The following is a 24469-nucleotide window of genomic DNA, read 5'->3' as shown; positions in this document are numbered from 1 at the left end:
GACATCGTAAGGGAAAAGGTCTATACTGCATTATATACATCTTTGCTGCATTCTATACTGATTACTGGTCGTTATCTCCCCTTGTTCATTTGAAATAACTGAACCCAACCCTGCCCACCAAGTGTTAAAAAAATAGTCCAACTAAATCTTCCATCGCGTTTATCATGAAGTCATTATGTGTCGATCAAATATTTGACGGTTTTAAGAAAAAAAATGCATCGAGTTCGACATTCACAAAATACCAGTGTCATTTCTCAATGAGGATTACGACACCCGGATCGATTTTGGGAAGAGCTCTTCAATTTGTCATGTCCTCCAAACTCCCACATTTCGCGGAGGGGGAAGTAGTTAAGGGATTTGGCAGGGGCAGCAAGGAGCTGGGAATCCCCACGGGTGAGTGAGATTATCCCCAGAAAACAATAACAACACACGGAGAAAACCGGCGTGTCATTAACGATAACAGGCCTAGATCTAATAATTGACACCTGTAGAATCTATGTATGCCTTCTGACATATTCATATAGAATTGAGTGGTTTCTGGCTTGTAATTCAGATTAAACTTCCCGTTGCAGTCGGTTGATTTAGTGGAATGCGGTTTCAGAAAATATGTAACCAGAAAAAATATTTCACTAGGCCTAACATTACAAAGTAGTGTGTCACTGGTCAATGCATATTCTCTTTAGAGACGTAGAGAGGCATAGCCTTCATGTTTTGATTCTGGAAAACGTGTAAATGCCAGAGTCGGTGACGGTTTATGCTTTGACCGATGTTTCGACTTGAATGTGCCTGGATATCTGTCCTGGGTTTACATTAACTGGTCTTGGGAGCTGTCACAATAGGGGACCAGTTAAGAGAAAAGCAAGCTGACGTAATTAGAGTTTTGATTTAAACCCGGGACAGGGGTATGTTAAAAATGGATTAAAAGCAAGTAAGTGTTGATTTCCTTGTGACGGTTTTGTGCATTGCTGTTAAATGTTTGAAAACAACTTGTCTATTGCGTAAATCCAGGCACGTTTGAGTTGAATAACCGTCACCGACTCCGGCATTTACACGTTTTCCAGAATCAAAGGGTTACTGGAATCTCCGTTATACCCCCAAAAAACCGCTATACCCAGAAAAAAGTACACTATACCCAATACTGCGATCACATACCCAGGGAATCCTCTTAGATGGGTTGAGAAATGGTTATCTGGAAAAAATGGTACACTGAATTGGTACCGTTACCGATATACAGCCAATTCATAGAAAAATCCAATACATTCGGCGCCATTTCTTGCGACGTATTATAAGGTATATCACGCCCGATCAAATTAAAGACGATGATGTAGTTTAAATGTTGGTGGGTTTGTTTAAGTTTATAAATTCAAATATATGTATAATTTTTTAATGTAAGTTAATGCCCCATCACCTGTCATTTTGTCACCAAAATGAATTCAATGGATTTTTTATTTTTTTTTTATTAAATATCATGAATTTAACACCAGTATTTAATTATATCGAACACTTTTTAATCTCAGAAGCAGTCATGAGTATGTAATTTAAGTGATTAAATAATGTTCTTCTTGCAAGACAAAATTTCTTCCTTACAAATTGTTTACACTATAAGCTATGTATAGGCATGCACCACAGGTTAAACAAGCAATTAATTATAACAATGAAAATAAATAACAATCATTCAGAGGTACTGATACTGGCAAAGTTAACACTTCTGCACTGCACACATCTATAATTACATTTATACATGAAATACTAATTGTAGACAGGATTTAAATTAACAACCTGATATATTAGATAAGTTAACCCAACTGTTTCAGAAACAGCTGAAAATGATATTGTTGCTTGAATACATATAAAACTGTAATCAAATCAGTATAAATGCAAGTATAAAAAAATATGCACATGCAGGCTCCTTTAACGTAGTATTTGTTTTCTCTTTTTTAATTGTTTTATTAGTACATACCTATTCCATTTAGAAATTCAATGAGAATTTTTAAAAGAAATGGTTGCCATAACTGGAAATTAACATATATTTATCCATTGATATGTAAACATAATATACAGTACTAGGCCATAAGTAAGTTCCCAAAGAAAATGTCCACTATATATTTAATACAAAACCATCAGGACCAGGTCTTAAATTTGACTATACAATGAAGAGAGACACTGTGGTCGGAAAGTCAGATTTTGTGCCTGTATCGGTTAAGGGAAATTGTATGTCCTCCATATGAGGAATCACTCAGGGATTGTGGTCAAAACTTCAAGTGTATTCATGCTGCTGTCTCTGTGATATCTAGATGTATTAAGTCTCTGTATCCAGCAGTAAATGGTCTCCTAGACCCATCAGTTTCCATATTAAACTGTGAATTTCAACCCTGGGCTTTAAAAAGCAAACACACCATCAAGATCTTATGGTTTAGTATGGTGCCTTCAAAAACTGATTACTGGGTGACCAATCATTTTGTCCCCCTGCTGTCACCTGCTCTAGTAAATGTGTTGAAAATTTCACCAACATCTCCTGGGGTACTTAGATCTTTTGATATTTCATCCGTATCAGAATTTCCACCACTGTCTCCTACCACTACCACCACCTTAGACCACTCATATGGAAAACGTAATCTGCAATCCCCTGATTCACTAGAAAACAAAGATTATCTCCCCTCATTAAATAACACCAACCAAACTTGTGATCATGATCAGTCCTCTGAAATTTCATCTGTGACAATTAATGAACATGAGTCGCAACTAGTTGACCAAAATCAAAATAATTTTTCAGCAAGTCCTGTCCACATTAATGAGTCTAGTGAATCGTTGAAAAACCTAGACAATTCTTTGATAAATGACACAAAATTCATTGTTAACGATTCTGTCCACAGCTTAGCCAATGTGTGCCTAGACAAATCATTTTTAAATCAAGATGACTTATTACATGTGCTGCATTCCAGGCACCAAGAATCAAAACATGATGAATGCTTGCGATGAGAAGTCGATGAAGAATAAGAGAATAGGCAATGCAGTACATCATTATATGGATGTGGATCATGATGATCAAAATTGGCATAATTTTCTATCAATATGAATAGTTGGGGGGGGGGGGGGGGGGGGGGGGGGGGGGGGGGGGGGGGGGGGGCAAACACGTTATTTGAAAAATAATGTACATGTTATTTTACACAATTATTTTTGTTTTCTAAAATAACACATTATATGTATTAATATTGTTTTTATTTTTACGATCTTTCAGTGTCATTGATTTAATTTGAAGTCTTTGATCTTTTTGTATTTATCATATTGCATTCTGGAATTCCATAGTGTGCAGACTCTAATAAGTAGAACATGACATGTCGCAGGTGTAGACTAGTGCTAATATTAAGTAGTACAGATGACATGTCACAGGTGTAGACTAGTACTAATATTAAGTAGAACAGATGACATGTCACAGGTGTAGACTAGTACTAATATTAAGTAGAACAGATGACATGTCACAGGTGTAGACTAGTACTAATATTAAGTAGAACAGATGACATGTCGCAGGTGTAGACTAGTACTAATATTAAGTAGAACAGATGACATGTCGCAGGTGTAGACTAGTACTAATATTAAGTAGAACAGATGACATGTCGCAGGTGTAGACTAGTACTAATATTAAGTAGAACAGATGACATGTCGCAGGTGTAGACTAGTACTAATATTAAGTAGAACAGATGACATGTCACAGGTGTAGACTAGTACTAATATTAAGTAGAACAGATGACATGTCGCAGGTGTAGACTAGTGCTATTTCACGCGTAACTTTGACGTGTGTATGTTTACATTTTCGGTTGAAATTTTTCTGGACGGAGGAACAATTTTCTGAACTTTTCCAAAGACTTTCAATACTTTTCTTCAATTAAGCAGGTTTTTTACATTTGTTTTTGTCAGAGTGCATCAGCGAAAATCTGTGAACTGAGGGGGGTTGACACAAAATAACAATTACATGTAGGTTTTTCTGAAATAACTTGTTTGACTTATTAATGAAAGGAAAGCATACCACCAGTGTGCGAAATTAACCATGGACCGATAGACAATGTCTATAGAAAATCAAGTCGGTCTATAATAATCAAAATAGCTATAGACCAACTTGTCTATAGGAATTCTGAGTAAAAAATTGGTTCCCCGCTGCTTATTAAACATATATAGTGGGTCCAGTTTGTATGTAGTATGCTGATGTTTCTGTTCACCCCTTAGCTGTAATAAAATGTTCCACATAATGTAATTACAAATCATTCGAATCAGATTATTCCATTTTCAACGGGGGGGGGGGGGGTTCAATTTGATATTTACTACAATGTACGCCATTTTCATGCAAATTCGGAATGTCCCTTTTGAAAGGTTTTAAAAATATGTGGAAGGGGGTGCATGCACTTGAATGAAACAGAAAGCAGTCAGTACAAGTTCCAGCAAGGCTAAAGTCACAGAAAATCATAAGAAAATGAAACATAGTAAATGTGACTTAGATGAAGAATCAGGCAGTGAAACTGAGCTGGAACAAAATGAAAAAGAAACGAAATTCTAATTCAAAAGCTTGATGTGCATGAATTTGAAAAAGAATATAATTAAACTATGAACAAATTACCAAACCTAATTTGTGTCTATTATTTATTTTCAAATAACAATGAATATTGCATGATAAATTTCGGTCTATAGGAATTTGCTGTGGTCTATAGGAAATAACAGAGTTCTTGAAATTTCTTTTGAAGTGTCAGACATTTGGTCCGATACTGTTAGAAATAGTGTCAGCCCAAACAAAATATTGTCAGTCCAGAAAAAAAATGCATCGCTTTTGAGGTTTTTTATCAATTTTATTTATAATCAACTACATGTGTAATTGTATTCAATCTCCATCTCAGCTATACGTTCATAAATTCTCCTTTCATACGCTTTCGCATCTTCCTCACTCTGAATCTTCCTCAATTCACCAAGTCACTTTTTTGCTCTATTTCTCTCTCATCCTGGACTTCTCTCTCATCCTCCATTTTTCTCTCTATCCTGTCTATTCCTCTCAACTTCTTTCTCATCTTCCTCTGCAATCGTTTAAATTACTCTCTCTCTCTCACTTTGGCCTGGGTGTAGTTGGTGTCGCGACTTTGAGCAGATCATGAGATAGTGTCACCTAGCAATAGGTAAAACCGCATCATCTCTTCTCCTCGTAGTTCCTCACAACAGATTCCTCACGTTTACGTTTCAATGTCTTGCCGGATTTAGCATCGGTTTGAAAATTTATGGGCCACATGGCCGCCATTTTTCCCGGTAAAAAACGGACTTCGATCACGATCTTTTATCGGCCATCAGGACTGACAATTAAGTAACTTGTGTCGGACATTTACTACATTTATCGGATAATCCGACATTACCGACACTTTTCAAGAACTCTGAAATAAAATGACTATGGACCTAAAGTCTATAGGACTTTAAAGTTAGTTTTGCACACTGTACCACGCGGTAATAATGAAGGATAGGCAAGACACGGATCATGTGATTGAAGTATGTTGTGTCAGAAACTCAATGTCATGATACAGGGCTTAATATAATCGATGGTCTACGGCCAGTAAATTATGGATTAAGCTAGTGGTTTGTAAAGAACAAATGCCCTTGGGGCAAGTTAATTTTAATACTTATCAGAATTTCTCAATGATTGGGCTAGTAAATATTACATGAGTGTGCGTCCATGTTTTTATTGTGTGCAAATTCACTTTTAAAATTTGTTAAGTTGTACTATGAAGGAACACAGTAGAATTTGTTAAGTTGTACTATGAAGGAACACAGTGTAGGTATAAATTCATGTTTCTAAGAATGAGTTGTCTTAAGCGGGGTATACAATAGGCAATCCTTGATTGATTCCTCTACACTATACACAAAGGTTAGTCTCGCTTTCACCAGACTCTCGTTCTTGAGATTTTGAACGGGAGAGTCTTTTGCTTGTGCAATTTAGTCTCGAGAGCGAGAGTGTTGGGAAAGTGAGACTACACAAAGTCTCAAGAGTGAAAGTGTGAGGAAAGCGCGACTACACAAAGTCTCGAGAGTGAAAGTGTTGAGAAAGTGAAACTACACAAAGTCTCGAGAGTGTTGGGAAAGCGAGACTACACAAAGAGTGAAAGCGTGAGGAAAACGAGACTACACAAAGTCTCGAGAGCTAGAGTGTTGGGAAAGCGAGACTACACAAAGAGTGAAAGTGTGAGGAAAGCGAGACTACACAAAGTCTCGGGAGTGAGAGTGTTGGGAAAGCGAGACTACACAAAGTCTCGGGAGCGAGAGTGTTGGGAAAGTGAACTACACAAAGTCTCGGGAGCGAGAGTGTTGGGAAAGCAAGACTACACAAAGTCTCGAGAGTGAAAGTGTTGTGGGGAAAGCAAGACTACACAAAGTCATGAGATTGAAAGTGTGGGGAAAGCGAGACTACACAATGTCTCAAGAGTGAAAGTGTTGAGAAAGTGAGACTACACAAAGTCTCGAGAGTGTGGGGAAAGCGAGATTACACAAAGTCTCGAGAGTGAGAGTGTGAGGAAAGCGAGACTACACAAAGTCATGAGAGTGAAAGTGTGGGGAAAGCGAGATTACACAAAGTCTCGAGAGTGAGAGTGTGGGGAAAGCGAGACTACACAAAGTCTTGAGAGCGAGAATGTTTGGAAAGCGAGACTACACAAAGTCTCGGGAGCTAAAGTGTGGGGAAAGCGAGACTACACAAAGTCTCGAGAGTGAGAGTGTGAGGAAAGTGAGACTACACAAAGTCATGAGAGTGAAAGTGTGGGGAAAGCGAGACTACACAAAGTCTCGGGAGCTAGAGTGTGTGGAAAGCGAGACTACACAAAGTCTCGAGAGTGTTGTGGGGAAAGCAAGACAAGAAAGAGGTATGAGACGGGGAGTTTCGAGTTAGCATATCTTCTGCTGCAAGTGTCTTAGAACTTTTGTGATGCTCTTGTAATTCGGTGACTGTACACATTCACAAATGAGATGATAAGGGTGAAGATGATGCGGACTTCTTTTTCTAAGTTGTAAGATTACGATGTTTTTTAAACCCAATGTTGGTGCTAGTTTGAATAAACAAGATCAAATTGCTAATCATGAAAATTGGGCCAGTTGTTTTCATATCCACTGGTCTGATGGTACAGTAAAAGTTATCATCTGACGTCATACAGTAAAAGTTTTAGTTCATAGCCCAAGTAACCAGTAAATGAAAATAATTATTTCTAGCCCATCGACGGAAACCCGCGGTTGATTACGCTTCGTTCCTCTCTCCATCACCCGTGGGTCCATTCATTCCTACTCACTCGTTCTCATGAATAATTAATGAGGAAATTTGATTGGGCGCTCGTGGAAAACCGTAAGCGAATTTGTCCAATCAAAAAGAATCTTTCACCCCAATTTCGGTATACAATTGCTGTGGTAGCAAAATTAAGTGAGTGCTACATGTATATATAGCTTAAAAACAGAAGAGTTCCATTACTATAATGATTACTTTGATTGGATGATATTTTAAAATATTTATGAGAACGAGCGAGTAGGTAGGAATGAATGGACCCATGGGTGATGGAGAGAGGAACGAAGCGTAATCAACCGCGGGTTTCCGCCGATGTTTCTAGCCCTGCATGATATTGGTTTTTGCCTCTGTGATTACCTGATATCACAGCGTCATTAACTACGTTACATCTCGACTAGTAGATTAGTTCCTTTGGGATCCGGGTTAGAATAGGTCCTCAGTATACCCTTACTTGTCGTAAGAGGCGACTAAATGGGGCGGTCCTTCGGATGAGATCGCAAAAACCGAGGTCCCATGTCACAGCAGGTGTGGCACGATGAAGATCCCTCCCTGCTCAAGGCCATAAGTGCTAAGCACAGGCCTAAAATTTGCAGCCCTTCACCGGCAATGGTGACATCTCCATGTGAGTGAAGTATTCTCGAGAGGGACGTTAAACAATATTCATTCATTCAATCAATCAATAGTTTGATATTGTAAAAAATCCTGCCAACCATAAAATATTTCAAAAGTCTGAGTTTTAGATGAATTTAATCAATTATGTGTTTCAAAATATTGAATTCAAGGGCAATAACTCTGTTTTCATTACATTTTTTATTAAGTCCATTATACGATAAATTTCCTTTATTTTTCATCAACATTTTGCATATTTTTTAAAGACAGTTTCATGAAATTGTTTTGAATAGCTGTCATATCACTTTAACCAACTTCTTGGGGGAAATTTTAATAATGCTATTTAAGGAAAATTACTATTTTCTGCCATTGATAACAGGTAAATTATGCTAATTGATAAAAATTTCATCAATATAGCAATATACTTATCTTATCATTTCTATTTGTTACTAAGATATATTATTTGAAGAATAAACAATCAAATATAAGATTGAAGCGATAATTCTAGAGGGGGTTACCTTATGGGGATTCTATGTTTCTCGAATTTCTCCATCAATACTCCTTTGAATTAAAATAAAGATGCACAGAATAAATTTGATTTGTAAAGTTCTTTGGAATTCTTGAATGTTGATTGAACATTGAAGGTATATCATTTAAGTAAATAAATAGCAGGGGTTGAAATTAACATATGCCCTTCAGTCTGTGACCCGTTAAAAGTCTGGTGGACTGACTGACATTTGTTTTAGTCAGTCCGATGGGACTGGTTAATTTTCTAAAGCATCATTTTGGAAAATGTACTTATGAAATCTTATACACACATTGGGCATGCTTCGACCTGTAGATATCAGACGAATCTGATTCGTAAATTATAAATCCCACATAAGTGTTACATTATTGTCTGAGGCATATTGAGTTAAATTTCATTTTAATAACATTAACGGAATATGTTTAATTATTTCTGGAAAACTCTGTTGGACTGGTAAATTTTTCTGCGGACTGGTTGAAATTATACCCCCAGTCAGTCTGGCTGGACTGGTGACATGAGAAGTTAGCTTAGATCCCTGAATAGCAGTTAAATGTCGTAGTTTTACACTGAGGCGAGTCTCTCCGTCCTCGTGACTTAGTAATTATACGTCCATAGTTTATTTTAATGTCTTTTGAGAAAAACTCCGAAACGTGTTTTTTCGTAAAATCAGATAAATAAGTCGATCTGTAACAATATTGAAAACTTAATTGTGAAGTAAATTTTCTTTTGTATATATACAAATGATTTGTTGCCCCGAGAGTACAAATTAGTAAAAACGTGAAATTTTGCATAATAAAGAGATTTGTACATGTATATAAGGCATAGTGTTCAACAACAGAAGGGACCATGGGACCATGCTTCAGGAATATCACACGTGTATTACACCATGTCAGTACAATATCGATAGGACCATGCTTCAGGAATATTACATGTGTATTACACCATGTCAGTACAAAGTAATAATTTATCATTATTAACCATATGTGTTACTAGACCTCAAACTTGGAAAAGATCTTGAAATTTTTTTTTGAAAGCATTTATATTTCATTTGTGTGAATTTCAGACTGAAATTAATATCAGAGAAAGATTTAACAGGCCACTTCATACAAGATAATATTAATCAGTTTTCAGGGGAAGTAACTCTGCCATGTTCATAATTCTTTCAATGAGAAGAACCCTTGCATGATTTTGGACAATTTTTTGTATTAAGAGTCCCCTCTTCTCAGATTTTTACTACGAAGAAAGTTCACTGACAAATAATTTTTTCATGTTACATTACATGACTACAGGACAGGGACAAAGAGAGATAACTCATTGTGACTTAATGACTCCAATCTCTCATACAGAGTTATTGATCCTTGCAGTGTTCACATTAATGTGAGAGATTGCTAAAAATCACTCATTAGTTATTATTGTTTGTGTTAACTGTCCCAGACTTTGGGAATGTATGTTTTACTAACATCCTAGTGTTCGAAATTAACCATAGACCGATAGACAGAGTCTATGCTAATTGTAATTGAGATAGACCAAATTGTCTACGCCAGTTTTCTAGGTTTAAAACAATAGAGTTATCCCAAATTTAAAAGTCGACCTATGTTTTTTATGATTTTTAGCTCACCTGAGTTGAAGGCTCAAGTAAGCTTTTCCGATCAAAATTTGTCCGAATTGTTTGTCGATGTCGGTGTCATTGTCTGCGTTTTCATTGTAAACTTTTTACATTTTCATCTTCTTCTCCAGAACCACTGAGTTATTTTCAACTAAACTTGGCACAATGCATCCTTGGGTGAAGGGCTTTCAAATTTGTTCAAATGAAAGACCATCTCCCCTTCAAAGGGAAGATAATCACAAAAATGCAAAATTAGGGTAGGGTCATTTAAAAATCTTCTTCTTAAGAACCATGCACTGAGTTAGAGGAGCTGACATTTACATGAAAGCTTCCTGACATAGTGCAGACTCAAATTTCTTCAAATGATGGCTCCCGGGGGTAGGATGGGGCCACAATAGGGGATCAAAGTTTTACATACAAATATATTGGGAAAATCTTAAAAAATCTTCTTCTCAAGAACCACTGAGCCAGAAAAGCTGAGATTTACATGAAAGCTTCCCGACATAGTGCAGATTCATGTTTGTGAAAATCATGTCGTCCAGGGGTAGGATGGGGCCACAATGGGGGATAAAAGTTTTACATACAAATATATAGGGAAAATCTTTAAAAATCTTCTCAAGAACCATTGGGCCTAAGAAGTTGACATTTACATGAAAGCTTTCTGACATTGTGTAGATTATAGTTTCTAAAAATCATGGCCTCCAGAGGAAGGTTGGGGCCACAATAGGGACTAAGGTTTTACTTACATTAGAATATATGGAAAATCTTCAGATATGGGTCAAGGTGAGTGATGTGGCCCATGGGCCTCTTGTTAAGATTGATTTTGTCTTATTGTCACACTTTTGTACAGGGTTATTTTCGTGCTTTTTTTTTTATTTGAAATAATTTTCACTGCCTACATTTGATGTAACACCGCAGAAAATCAAAGCTGACGTCAACCCTATGTTTATCTATTGTTGACGTCGACCCTCTGTTTATCTATTGTTGACGTCGACCCTATGTTTATCTATTGTTGACATCGACCCTCTGTTTATCTATTGTTGACGTCGACCCTCTGTTTATCTATTGTTGACGTCGACCCTATGTTTATTTATTGTTGACGTCGACACTATGTTTATCTATTGTTGATGTCGACCCTCTGTTTGTCTATTGTTGACGTCGACCCTATGTTTGTCTATTGTTGACGTCGACCCTATGTTTGTCTATTGTTGACGTCGAGCCTATGTTTATCTATTGTTGACGTCGACCCTATGTTTATCTATTGTTGACGTCGAGCCTATGTTTATCTATTGTTGACGTCGACCCTCTATTTATCTATTGTTGACGTCGACCCTCTGTTTATCTATTGATTTTAATTCATTAATACGTATTTTACTGTATATCAAAATTTGAATAAAATCTCTAGGAACAAATTCGACCCGTCGTCCTTAATTAGTACATAGTCATAGTACTAGAGGTAATTTAAGAAGTTAAAAATTGCAGTTATTTCCTTGAGGCTTGTAGGTTAAAGGGACTGGTTCATGATTTTTGATAAAAATATTTTTCATTTTTTATGTTAAACATTAAAAATATAACTCATTTAATGTTGACAGCCAAAATTTTGACCTTCTGAATGCCAGAATAAAAGCAATATTTTAGCCTTAAATCTGTGTTATGTAAACAAAGACTTGGGTCTTTTTATGTAAACAAACAAACAAGTGAAATATTGATTTTGTAATATAATGCATCTTAATTTTGCATAGTCACAAATTTTAACTTTTAGATGACACATTTTACCCCAAAAATGCTTGAAATGTGAAAGGTATAATAAACTTAGATCGATATCCATTTCTTTTGAAAATTTTGTAAGCAATATCATACCGCAATCTTTGTTTACAAAACAAATAATAAACTCTCTAAAATGAGCTTGACAAGTGTGATAATATATTACCTTAATTTTCATGTGAAATATTCAAACACAATAGACAATAGATTTTAATCATTAAAAGTGAAAAAACAAAATTTTGGGGAAAATCGTGAATCAGTCCCTTTAATTAATACATAGTACTAGAGGTAATTTAAGAAGTTAAAAATTGCAGTTATTTCCTCGAAGCTTGTAGATTTTTTGGGGGGGGCTGACAACTTATACAAGCACTGTCATGACATGTATTTTTCAACCTGAAATGAAATATAGCGCGTAATGGTGTTGTATTAACAATAAGGTGTCGTAACTGTCTTTTTATATTTGTTCCATTCACTATAAATAAACAATATTTTTATGATTTGGAAATTCACGACTCGCTGAGGTAGTGATTCAGGTGGCCCTCTACTCCTTGAAAATATTTCTCAAAAATGTCTGAGGTGACTATATTGTGGCCCGCGGGTGTCTGAGGTGACTATTGTGGCCCACGGGTGTCTGAGGTGACTGTTGTGGCCCGCGGGCTTTGTGTTTGAGACGTTGTGTCTCGGAGGATGTAGATCCTGAAATAATTAATGGTTGATGATATATATGACTGAACAGGTGCCCGGTATCAATCTGAATTTGATGATAAGCAAATTAGTCATTTGAAGAGGTTTCAGAAATTTTCATGCAAAGCTCTCTTTCTCTCAAATGATTTTTAATAAATGTTTTGAAGTGTTTATGCATCAGCAAGTTAAGTTCTGTGCTCTACAGTTGTGTGGACTGGTGTTTGTGATATGACTTTGAGTTGTGTCCCTTTTCTTGTAGCAAACTACCCGGAGAATGTTGTGGAGAATCTGCCCCCTGAGATGCCCCTGGGTGTGTACTACGGCTGGGGAAATGTCGACGATGGTGAAGTCTACAAAATGGTTCTGTCGGTGGGGTGGAATCTTTACTACAAAAACACTAAAAAGTCAATGGTGAGAAAACACTAAAAAGTCAATGGTGAGAAAACACTAAAAAGTCAATGGTCTTATAAAAAGTCAATGCTGAGAAAACACTAAAAAGTCAATGCTGAGAAAACACTAAAAAGACAATGGTGAGAAAACACTAAAAAGTCAATGGTGAGAAAACACTAAAAAGTCAATGGTGAGAAAACACTGAAAAGTCAATGGTTTTATAAAAAGTCAATGCTGAGAAAACACTAAAAAGTCAATGCTGAGAAAACACTAAAAAGACAATGCTGAGAAAACACTAAAATATCAATGCTGAGAAAACACTTTTTTAAAAAGTCAATGCTGAGAAAACACTAAAAAGTCAATGGTGAGAAAACACTAAAAAGTCAATGCTGATAAAACACTAAAAAGTCAATGGTGAGAAAACCGACTAGAATAGGAGAGTGATCTTTATTGATTATCTCTACTCTGATTATGCTTTAGGAGACTAATTAGTCTATATTGATTATGTTTTTATCAGGAGACCTATTTGATGCACACCTTTAATGAGGATTTCTATGTTATTAGGAGACCTATTTGATGCACACCTTTAATGAGGATTTCTATGTTATTAGGAGACCTATTTGATGCACACCTTTAACGAGGATTTCTTGGTTATTAGGAGACCTATTTGATGCACACCTTTAACGAGGATTTCTATGTTATTAGGAGACCTATATGATGCACACCTTTAATGAGGATTTCTATGTTATTAGGAGACCTATTTAATGCACACCTTTAATGAGGATTTCTATGTTATTAGGAGACCTATTTGATGCACACCTTTAATGAGGATTTCTATGTTATTAGGAGACCTATTTAATGCACACCTTAATGAGGATTTCTATGTTATTAGGAGACCTATTTAATGCACACCTTTAATGAGGATTTCTATGTTATCAGGAGACCTATTTGATGCACACCTTTAATGAGGATTTCTATGTTATTAGGAGACCTATTTAATGCACACCTTTAATGAGGATTTCTATGTTATCAGGAGACCTATTTGATGCACACCTTTAATGAGGATTTCTATGTTATCAGGAGACCTATTTGATGCACACCTTTAATGAGGATTTCTATGTTATTAGGAGACCTATTTAATGCACACCTTTAATGAGGATTTCTATGTTATCAGGAGACCTATTTGATGCACACCTTTAATGAGGATTTCTATGTTATCAGGAGACCTATTTGATGCACACCTTTAATGAGGATTTCTATGTTATCAGGAGACCTATTTGATGCACACCTTTAATGAGGATTTCTATGGGTCAAAGTTGAAGGTGATAATGCTGGGTCATATACGACCGATGAAGGACTTCTCGTCACTAGGTGAGTACATTTAATTCTGTTCAACAGTATATACCAACACCAAACTCACATTTATCTCAAAAGTGAGCCCAGAATACGCGAGTCGTCCACCAGACACCCTCAGTGCACTGGACATGTAAACAGCTTAGGAGAGGAGCAAAGATCCGTTGGGGCTGCTAATAGCCCCAAACCTATTGTTTATACGGTGAAAACTGCCATAGCGACCCACTGTATTAAAGCGACTCTGTCGTATGTGACCGTGATGACATAGCGACCCACTATATTAAAGTGACTCTCTGTCGTATGTGACCGTGAAATATTCCCCCCAAGGCGTTACTCTATATATTGTGCATGTATTAAATGACCACCTGTCTGATGCAACCAATGGCCGTTATTTTTACAATCTTTTCGTGGAATTTTAAGAAATTCTACCTGTGTTTAGTGACTGTTTTTTTTTTATTAAAACATGATTCCTACTTTAGATTTCGGTCGAGCATGACTATTCAGGGAATTATCACCCCTAACACTTTCATTTAAAAAAAAATGTGTAATAATTCATTGGTGATATTGTTTAGTCGACACTCTGAATTAATTATTATACCCAAGCCATCAATTGTTAAAAGGGTTGTGTGGGGTTCATTAACGAAATCTGTGTTGTTTATAAGAAAATTAAGGATCAGGGAATCAAGGCCGTTGTTTTTGATGGTGTGAATTTCGACAGACTTTGAAATGTGTGGGGTGGATATGAAATCTCCCACCTGGTATATACCATTATATTGAACCGTGGGGAAAATTAACCTGATCACGACATAAATACGGAAAAAATTGTGTTTGGGACTGATATTTACTGGAGTATTCATGATTTTCCTGTATGAGATACCGTATATACGAGCCTATAAGTCGGTTCACCTATAAGTCGGTTGTATAGTTTATAGGTTATTTTGGAGGGAATTGCCATTAACCCATTTATAAGTCGGTCTAACTTTTTAGGTCACCTGAGCTGAAAGGTCAGGTGAGCTTTTCTGATAAAAAATTGTCCGTTGTCCGACGTCAGTGTCAGCGTCGTCATTGTAAACATTTTGTCCGTCGTCTGTCTGTCTGTAAACTTTTCACATTTTCATCTTCTTCTCCAGAACTACTGGGTCAATTTCAACCAGACTTGGCACAAAGCATCCTTTTGTGAAGGGCTTTCAAGTTTGTTCAAATGAAGGGCCATGCCCCCTTCAAAGGGGAGATAATCACAAAAATGCAAAATTAGAGTAGGGTCATTTAAAAATCTTCTTAAGAACCACTGTGCCAGAGGATCTGACATTTACATGAAAGCTTCCTGACATAGTGCAGCTTTTAAGTTTGTTCAAATCATGGCCCCCAGAGGTAGGTTGGGGCCACAACAGGGGATCAATTTTTACATAGAATTATATAGGAAAAATCTTTAAAAATCTTCTTCTCAAGAATCAATGAGCCAGAAGAACTGAGATTTACCTGAAAGCTTTCTGACATAGTGCAGATTCAAGTTTGTTTAAATCATGGCTCCCATGGGTGGGTTGGGTCCACAATAGGGGATCAAAGTTTTACATAGAAATATACAGGGAAATAGCTTTAAAAATCTTCTTCTCAAGAACCACTGAGCCAGAAGAGCTAAGATTTACATGAAAGCTTCCTGACATAGTAAAAATTCAAGTTTGTTCAAATCATGGCCCCTGGGGGTAGGTTAGGGCCACAATAGCAGATCAAAGTTTTATAGCAGATCAAAGTTTTACATTGGAATAAATAGAGAAAATCTTTAGAAATCTTCTCAAGTACCAATAAGCCAGAAAAGCTGACAGTTACATGAAAGCTTCCTGACATAGTGCAGATTGAAGTTTGCAATCATGGCCCCCGGGGTAAGTTAGGGCCACAATAGGGGATCAAAGTTTTGCATACAAATATACCGGAATTTTTTAAAAATATTTCTTCTCAAGAACCACTGAGCCAGAAAAGCTGATATAGGTGACTCTCGATAACTCGAAGTTCAAGGGACCTTGTTAAAACTTTGAGAAATTGAAATTCGGAAATTGAAGGTCTGCCGATATAGTTAAGATTTTACAGTAACCGGAAATGTTTAGCAACAAGATCATATCATTTTGACATGTTTTCCCTCATATTTAGCAGATAATTAGATATCAAAATAAAGAACCTTATTTTGCATTAATAAAAAAGATTTCAAAGTTTATGTTTTTATTTGTTCGAGAGATAGATAGTAAATTTGCTTTGTTATATAGAGAGAAAAATTGGGACCATGATTTCACTTTGAGAGACTGAGAACTTCGAGAGATTAAAGTTTAAGGCATTGAGAGTCACCTGTATTTACATGAAAGCTTCCTGACATAGTGCAGATTTACGTTTGTTAAAATCATGGCCCCCAGGGATAGGATAGGGCCACAATAGGGGATCAAAGTTTTACATGGATTCCAGATGACCTTTATTAGTGGCTCATGTCGACATGTCCCGAGTATTTGACACGTCCGAGCTCATGTCGACATGTTCGAGTATTTGACACGTCCGAGCTCATGTCGACATGTTCGAGTATTTGACACGTCCGAGCTCATGTCGACATGTTCAAGTATTTGACACGTCCGAGTTCAAGAAAGTTGCCTGCATTAGTTCAAATTTAAAAGATTTGTTGTGCACAATGGATATTGTGATTTATTTAATGACTTTCAAATTGAATAACACATTCCCAGCATTACTGTACAAAAGGAAACAACACTTCATCACTTGCTTTCTTACCACCAGACATGCGTTGTAGTTTTTAGTTACAAGTAGGCTATGCATAAATACTCTTTACAAGAAAATGTTTTTTAAGTTTTAGAAAAGCATGCATTTCATAAATAAGACTTGAATCTTATGTAATATGAAATGCATGTAAATTCATCATTCACCTGAACCTGCCTCTTACTTCTAGACACTTGATCCCACCTCTTACCCCTCCTAGACACCTGATCCCACCACTTACTCCTAGACACCTGATCCCACTTCTTACTCCTCCTAGACACCTGATCCCACCTCTTACTCTTAGACACCTGATCCCACTTCTTACTCCTCCTAGACACCTGATCCCACCTCTTACTCCTAGACACCTGATCCCACCTCTTACATCTAGACACCTGGTCCCGAGTTTTACTTCTAGCCACTTGGTCCCGAGTTTTACTTCTAGACACCTGGTCCCACCATTTACTCCTATACACTTGATCCCATGGAGTTCTGGGTTAGATAAGGTCCTCTGTACCCCTTGCTTGTCATCTGAGGTGACTAAATGAGGCAGTTTGGATGAGACTGCAAAAACCAAGGTCCCGTGTCACAGCAGGTGTGGCACAATAAACATCCCTCCCTGCTCAGAGGCCGTAAGCCCCGAGCATAGGCCTAAATTTTACAGCCCTTCACTGGCAATGGTGACATCTCTATACGAATCTAAAGCTCTCGAGAGGGATGAAGAATATGCAATAAATCAATCTAACCTGATCCCTCCTCTGCTGTTTATTGTAGTTCGTGCCCTGCTCTTGATTTTGTCTTCATTGTGAGATTGGTCTGTTCCTTACATGTCTCTTCACAAGATAAAACAGGGCCTCCCTCCATGGCCGAGTGGTTAGAACATCACGCTTAAAATCACACGGCCTCTCACCTCTGGTCGGCGCGGGTTCAAATCCCGCTCACGCCGGTAAGTGAGAAAGTTTCCCAGTTTACTTTCGGAAGGTCGGTGGTCTCTTCCCAGGTACATTTTATCTGGGTTCTCTCTTCCACCAATAAAAACTGGGTGCCACCAGATAACTGAAAACTTGTTGAGTGTGGCGGAAAACATCAATCAATCAATCACAAGATAAAAATTTATATATGGCTCCAGTTTTTTGGCACTCTAATTTTCCTTTTAGCTCTTGCAAGTTTTTTGTCATTTTGAATTTCCACAATTTCGGCTTGAGCATCACTGAAGAGACATTATTTGTCGAAATGCGCATCTGGTGCATCGAAATTGGTACCGTATAAGTTTTACATTATGACCCATGGGTCGAGGCCTCTGCTGGTTGAGCATCACTGAAGAGACATTATTTGTTGAAATGCGCATCTGGTGCATCGAAATTGGTAGCGTATAAGTTTTACATTATGACCCATGGGTCGAGGCCTCTGCTGGTTGAGCATCACTGAAGAGACATTATTTGTTGAAATGCGCATCTGGTGCATCGAAATTGGTAGCGTATAAGTTTTACATTATGACCCATGGGTCGAGGCCTCTGCTGGTTGAGCATCACTGAAGAGACATTATTTGTTGAAATGCGCATCTGGTGCATCGAAATTGGTAGCGTATAAGTTTTACATTATGACCCATGGGTCGAGGCCTCTGCTGGTTGAGCATCACTGAAGAGACATTATTTGTTGAAATGCGCATCTGGTGCATCGAAATTGGTAGCGTATAAGTTTTACATTATGACCCATGGGTCGAGGCTTCTGCTGGTTGAGCATCACTGAAGAGACATTATTTGTTGAAATTTGCATCTGGTGCATCGAAATTGGTAGCGTATAAGTTTTACATTATGACCCATGGGTCGAGGCCTCTGCTGGTTGAGCATCACTGAAGAGACATTATTTGTTGAAATGCGCATCTGGTGCATCGAAATTGGTAGCATATAAGTTTTACATTATGACCCATGGGTCGAGGCCTCTGCTGGTTGAGCATCACTGAAGAGACATTATTTGTTGAAATGCGCATCTGGTGCATCGAAATTGGTAGCGTATAAGTTTTACATTATGACCCATGGGTCGAGGCCTCTGCTGGTTGAGCATCACTGAAGAGACATTATTTGTTGAAATGCGCATCTGGTGCATCGAAATTGGTAGCGTATAAGTTTTACATTATGACCCATGGGTCGAGGCCTCTGCTGGTTGAGCATCACTGAAGAGACATTATTTGTTGAAATGCGCATCTGGTGCATCGAAATTGGTAGCATATAAGTTTTACATTATGACCCATGGGTCGAGGCTTCTGCTGGTTGAGCATCACTGAAGAGACATTATTTGTTGAAATTTGCATCTGGTGCATCGAAATTGGTAGCGTATAAGTTTTACATTATGACCCATGGGTCGAGGCCTCTGCTGGTTGAGCATCACTGAAGAGACATTATTTGTTGAAATGCGCATCTGGTGCATCGAAATTGGTAGCGTATAAGTTTTACATTATGACCCATGGGTCGAGGCCTCTGCTGGTTGAGCATCACTGAAGAGACATTATTTGTTGAAATGCGCATCTGGTGCATCGAAATTGGTAGCGTATAAGTTTTACATTATGACCCATGGGTCGAGGCCTCTGCTGGTTGAGCATCACTGAAGAGACATTATTTGTTGAAATGCGCATCTGGTGCATCGAAATTGGTAGCGTATAAGTTTTACATTATGACCCATGGGTCGAGGCCTCTGCTGGTTGAGCATCACTGAAGAGACATTATTTGTTGAAATGCGCATCTGGTGCATCGAAATTGGTAGCATATAAGTTTTACATTATGACCCATGGGTCGAGGCTTCTGCTGGTTGAGCATCACTGAAGAGACATTATTTGTTGAAATTTGCATCTGGTGCATCGAAATTGGTAGCGTATAAGTTTTACATTATGACCCATGGGTCGAGGCCTCTGCTGGTTGAGCATCACTGAAGAGACATTATTTGTTGAAATGCGCATCTGGTGCATCGAAATTGGTAGCGTATAAGTTTTACATTATGACCCATGGGTCGAGGCCTCTGCTGGTTGAGCATCACTGAAGAGACATTATTTGTTGAAATGCGCATCTGGTGCATCGAAATTGGTAGCGTATAAGTTTTACATTATGACCCATGGGTCGAGGCCTCTGCTGGTTGAGCATCACTGAAGAGACATTATTTGTTGAAATGCGCATCTGGTGCATCGAAATTGGTAGCGTATAAGTTTTACATTATGACCCATGGGTCGAGGCCTCTGCTGGTTGAGCATCACTGAAGAGACATCATTTGTTGAAATGCGCATCTGGTGCATCGAAATTGGTAGCGTATAAGTTTTACATTATGACCCATGGGTCGAGGCCTCTGCTGGTTGAGCATCACTGAAGAGACATTATTTGTTGAAATGCGCATCTGGTGCATCGAAATTGGTAGCGTATAAGTTTTACATTATGACCCATGGGTCGAGGCCTCTGCTGGTTGAGCATCACTGAAGAGACATTATTTGTTGAAATGCGCATCTGGTGCATCGAAATTGGTAGCGTATAAGTTTTACATTATGACCCATGGGTCGAGGCCTCTGCTGGTTGAGCATCACTGAAGAGACATTATTTGTTGAAATTTGCATCTGGTGCATCGAAATTGGTAGCGTATAAGTTTTACATTATGACCCATGGGTCGAGGCCTCTGCTGGTTGAGCATCATTGAAGAGACATTATTTGTTGAAATGCGCATCTGGTGCATCGAAATTGGTAGCGTATAAGTTTTACATTATGACCCATGGGTCGAGGCCTCTGCTGGTTGAGCATCACTGAAGAGACATTATTTGTTGAAATGCGCATCTGGTGCATCGAAATTGGTAGCGTATAAGTTTTACATTATGACCCATGGGTCGAGGCCTCTGCTGGTTGAGCATCACTGAAGAGACATTATTTGTTGAAATGCGCATCTGGTGCATCGAAATTGGTAGCGTATAAGTTTTACATTATGACCCATGGGTCGAGGCCTCTGCTGGTTGAGCATCACTGAAGAGACATTATTTGTTGAAATTTGCATCTGGTGCATCGAAATTGGTAGCATATAAGTTTTACATTATGACCCATGGGTCGAGGCCTCTGCTGGTTGAGCATCATTGAAGAGACATTATTTGTTGAAATGCGCATCTGGTGCATCGAAATTGGTAGCGTATAAGTTTTACATTATGACCCATGGGTCGAGGCCTCTGCTGGTTGAGCATCACTGAAGAGACATTATTTGTTGAAATGCGCATCTGGTGCATCGAAATTGGTAGCATATAAGTTTTACATTATGACCCATGGGTCGAGGCCTCTGCTGGTTGAGCATCACTGAAGAGACATTATTTGTTGAAATGCGCATCTGGTGCATCGAAATTGGTAGCGTATAAGTTTTACATTATGACCCATGGGTCGAGGCCTCTGCTGGTTGAGCATCACTGAAGAGACATTATTTGTTGAAATGCGCATCTGGTGCATCGAAATTGGTAGCATATAAGTTTTACATTATGACCCATGGGTCGAGGCCTCTGCTGGTTGAGCATCACTGAAGAGACATTATTTGTTGAAATGCGCATCTGGTGCATCGAAATTGGTAGCATATAAGTTTTACATTATGACCCATGGGTCGAGGCCTCTGCTGGTTGAGCATCACTGAAGAGACATTATTTGTTGAAATGCGCATCTGGTGCATCGAAATTGGTAGCATATAAGTTTTACATTATGACCCATGGGTCGAGGCCTCTGCTGGTTGAGCATCACTGAAGAGACATTATTTGTTGAAATGCGCATCTGGTGCATTGAAATTGGTAGCGTATAAGTTTTACATATATACAGTGCACCAGTCAATGTGTGTTTTATAACTTGATTCCGGTAATTAAATAATTAGATTATTCCAGTACACCGTTACACGTCTGTTAACCTGCTGATGTCGTCATTTTCTATTCCAGACGAGTTAATACAAGCCATAGAAAATGACATATACGTCGCCAAGGAGAGGTTGGATCAACCAGAAAATTTAGTGTACAAAACAAACAATTTCTTTTCTCCGTCTGGTGGCAAGGAAAATGTGGAAACGGGAGCCAGACAAAATAGCGAAGAACCAGTTAAAGATGGACCCAGTCAACATTGACACAGGAGATAGTTTAGGGGACCACGAGAGAGAGAGAGAGAGAGAGAGAGAGAGAGAGAGGCAGAGAGTATTTGATTTTTTTACCTGTGTATGTAAGCAATGTGTAAGAGAATTTGTATGGTTTTATATTTTGAAATTTTGTACTTTACATTTTTGCTTTGTTTACATGCTTATTTCCAAAAAGTGATGATGATTAACTTGATCTGCATAAACTTGTATTTATTAGTAATGGTAGCTACAGTACATTTAGAGATCTTATTTCTGTGTGGAACTGTAATTCTATTTATTAGTAATGATAGCAGTACATTTAGAGATCTTATTTCTGTGTGGAACTGTAATTCTAATTTTCTTTCCTTTATTTTATAATTTCTTTAATCATGCTTTTATAACAAATTATTCTGAGTATTTTAGCTGGAAATACAATGTTTACACTAATGAGAACTGTCTAATCACTCTATGGCAACTAATGACGTCACCATTGTCGGTGAATGGCTGCAAAATGAATTATTAATTCAAATTGGATGAACCACTGCCTACCACTTCCTACAATTATACCACTTATACAAATATACCACTTACTACAACCGTACACTTATACAAATATACCATTTATACAAACATACCACTTATACAAATATACCACTTACTACAATCATACCACATATACAAATATACCACTTATACAAACATACCACTTATACAAATATACCACTTATACAACCATACCACTTATACAAATATAACACTTACTACAACCATACCACTTACACAAATATACCACTTACTACAATCATACCACTTATACAAATATACCACTTACTACAATCATACCACTTATACAAATATACCACTTATGCAAACATACCACTTATACAAATATACCACTTACTACAATCATACCACTTATACAAATATACCACTTATACAAATATACCACTTATACAACCATACCACTTATACAAATATACCACTTACTACAACCATACCACTTACACAAATATACCACTTATACAAACATACCACTTATACAAATATACCACTTATACAACCATACCACTTATAGAAATATACCACTTACTACAACCATACCACTTATACAAATATACCACTTACTACAATCATACCACTTATACAAATATACCACTTACTACAATCATACTACTTATACAAATATACCACTTACTACAACCATACCACTTATACAAATATACCACTTACTACAATCATACCACTTATACAAATATACCACTTACTACAATCATACCACTTACTACAACCATACCACTTATACAAATATACCACTTACTACAACCATACCACTTATACAAATATACCACTTACTACAATCATACCACTTATACAAATATACCACTTACTACAATCATACCACTTATACAAATATACCACTTACTACAATCATACCACTTACTACAACCATACCACTTATACAAATATACCACTTACTACAACCATACCACTTATACAAATATACCACTTACTACAACCATACCACTTATACAAATATACCACTTACTACAATCATACCACTTATACAAATATACCACTTACTACAATCATACCACTTACTACAACCATACCACTTATACAAATATACCACTTACTACAATCATACCACTTATACAAATATACCACTTATACAAATATACCACTTACTACAATCATACCACTTATACAAATATACCACTTACTACAATCATACTACTTATACAAATATACCACTTATACAAACATACCACTTATACAAATATACCACTTACTACAATCACACCGCTTTGTACTGATTATAAGCCGCTATGTCACCTGAATGTGCCTGTGTCTGAGTTACATTAATATATATAGCAATGCTTTGAATACAATAAAAGATCATTTGGACTTTCCACTTTACACTTTCTTTGTGTACATTATAAGTATTCAAATTCATTTATTTTATTTAGAGCTGTTCAGTGCCTTTGTTTACGTTTTGTCTTTAATAAACATTTACTAGTTCAATATCTACATGTTCGCAGTACTAGTTCAATAGCTACATGTTCGCAGTACTAGTTCAATAGCTACATGTTCGCAGTAGTTTTTGTCACCAAGAGGCTTCTTTTACTTGTGTGGCTAATTATTCAGAACATAGAAATCGTTATTTTTCTTTTTTTGTGAAATATCTGATGCAAGGAACAAATGTATTAGGCTGTGGATTTATGAGCGTAAATAAACCATGAGGATAGCATGTGTAATAAATGTGATCCTAATACACATCACAGGTAATCACGAGACATCACAGGTAATCACGAGACATCACAGGTAATCACGAGACAGACATCACAGGTAATAACGAGACAGACACAGGTAATCACGAGACAGGTGTGTAAGTTACAGG

At 37.4% G+C, this 24469-nt stretch overlaps 1 protein-coding gene across 1 annotated transcript; it reads left to right on the top strand.

Annotated features, from left to right (window-relative positions):
- The first annotated feature begins 238 nt into the window (after positions 1 to 238).
- On the top strand, positions 239 to 22110 carry LOC125660946 (riboflavin kinase-like). Its single transcript, XM_056147953.1, has 4 exons — positions 239 to 393; positions 12740 to 12891; positions 14139 to 14241; positions 21902 to 22110. The coding sequence occupies exons 1-4, from the start codon at positions 258 to 260 to the stop codon at positions 22081 to 22083; spliced, it is 573 nt and encodes a 190-aa protein (XP_056003928.1). The 5' UTR covers positions 239 to 257; the 3' UTR covers positions 22084 to 22110.
- Positions 22111 to 24469: the final 2359 nt, after the last annotated feature.

This window comes from Ostrea edulis, chromosome 8 (genome assembly GCF_947568905.1).
Source record: "Ostrea edulis chromosome 8, xbOstEdul1.1, whole genome shotgun sequence".
NCBI classification, from domain to species: domain Eukaryota; kingdom Metazoa; phylum Mollusca; class Bivalvia; order Ostreida; family Ostreidae; genus Ostrea; species Ostrea edulis.
This window is presented reverse-complemented; position numbering and strand designations above follow the sequence as displayed.

Bases quoted from the DNA above. Each gene is read 5' to 3' on its own strand.
- LOC125660946 (XM_056147953.1), top strand. From the start codon at position 258: ATGAGGATTACGACACCCGGATCGATTTTGGGAAGAGCTCTTCAATTT. The intron at 394-12,739 runs GTGAGTGAGATT...CTTTTCTTGTAG, and splicing joins GGAGCTGGGAATCCCCACGG to CAAACTACCCGGAGAATGTT. The intron at 12,892-14,138 runs GTGAGAAAACAC...CTATGTTATCAG, and splicing joins AAAACACTAAAAAGTCAATG to GAGACCTATTTGATGCACAC.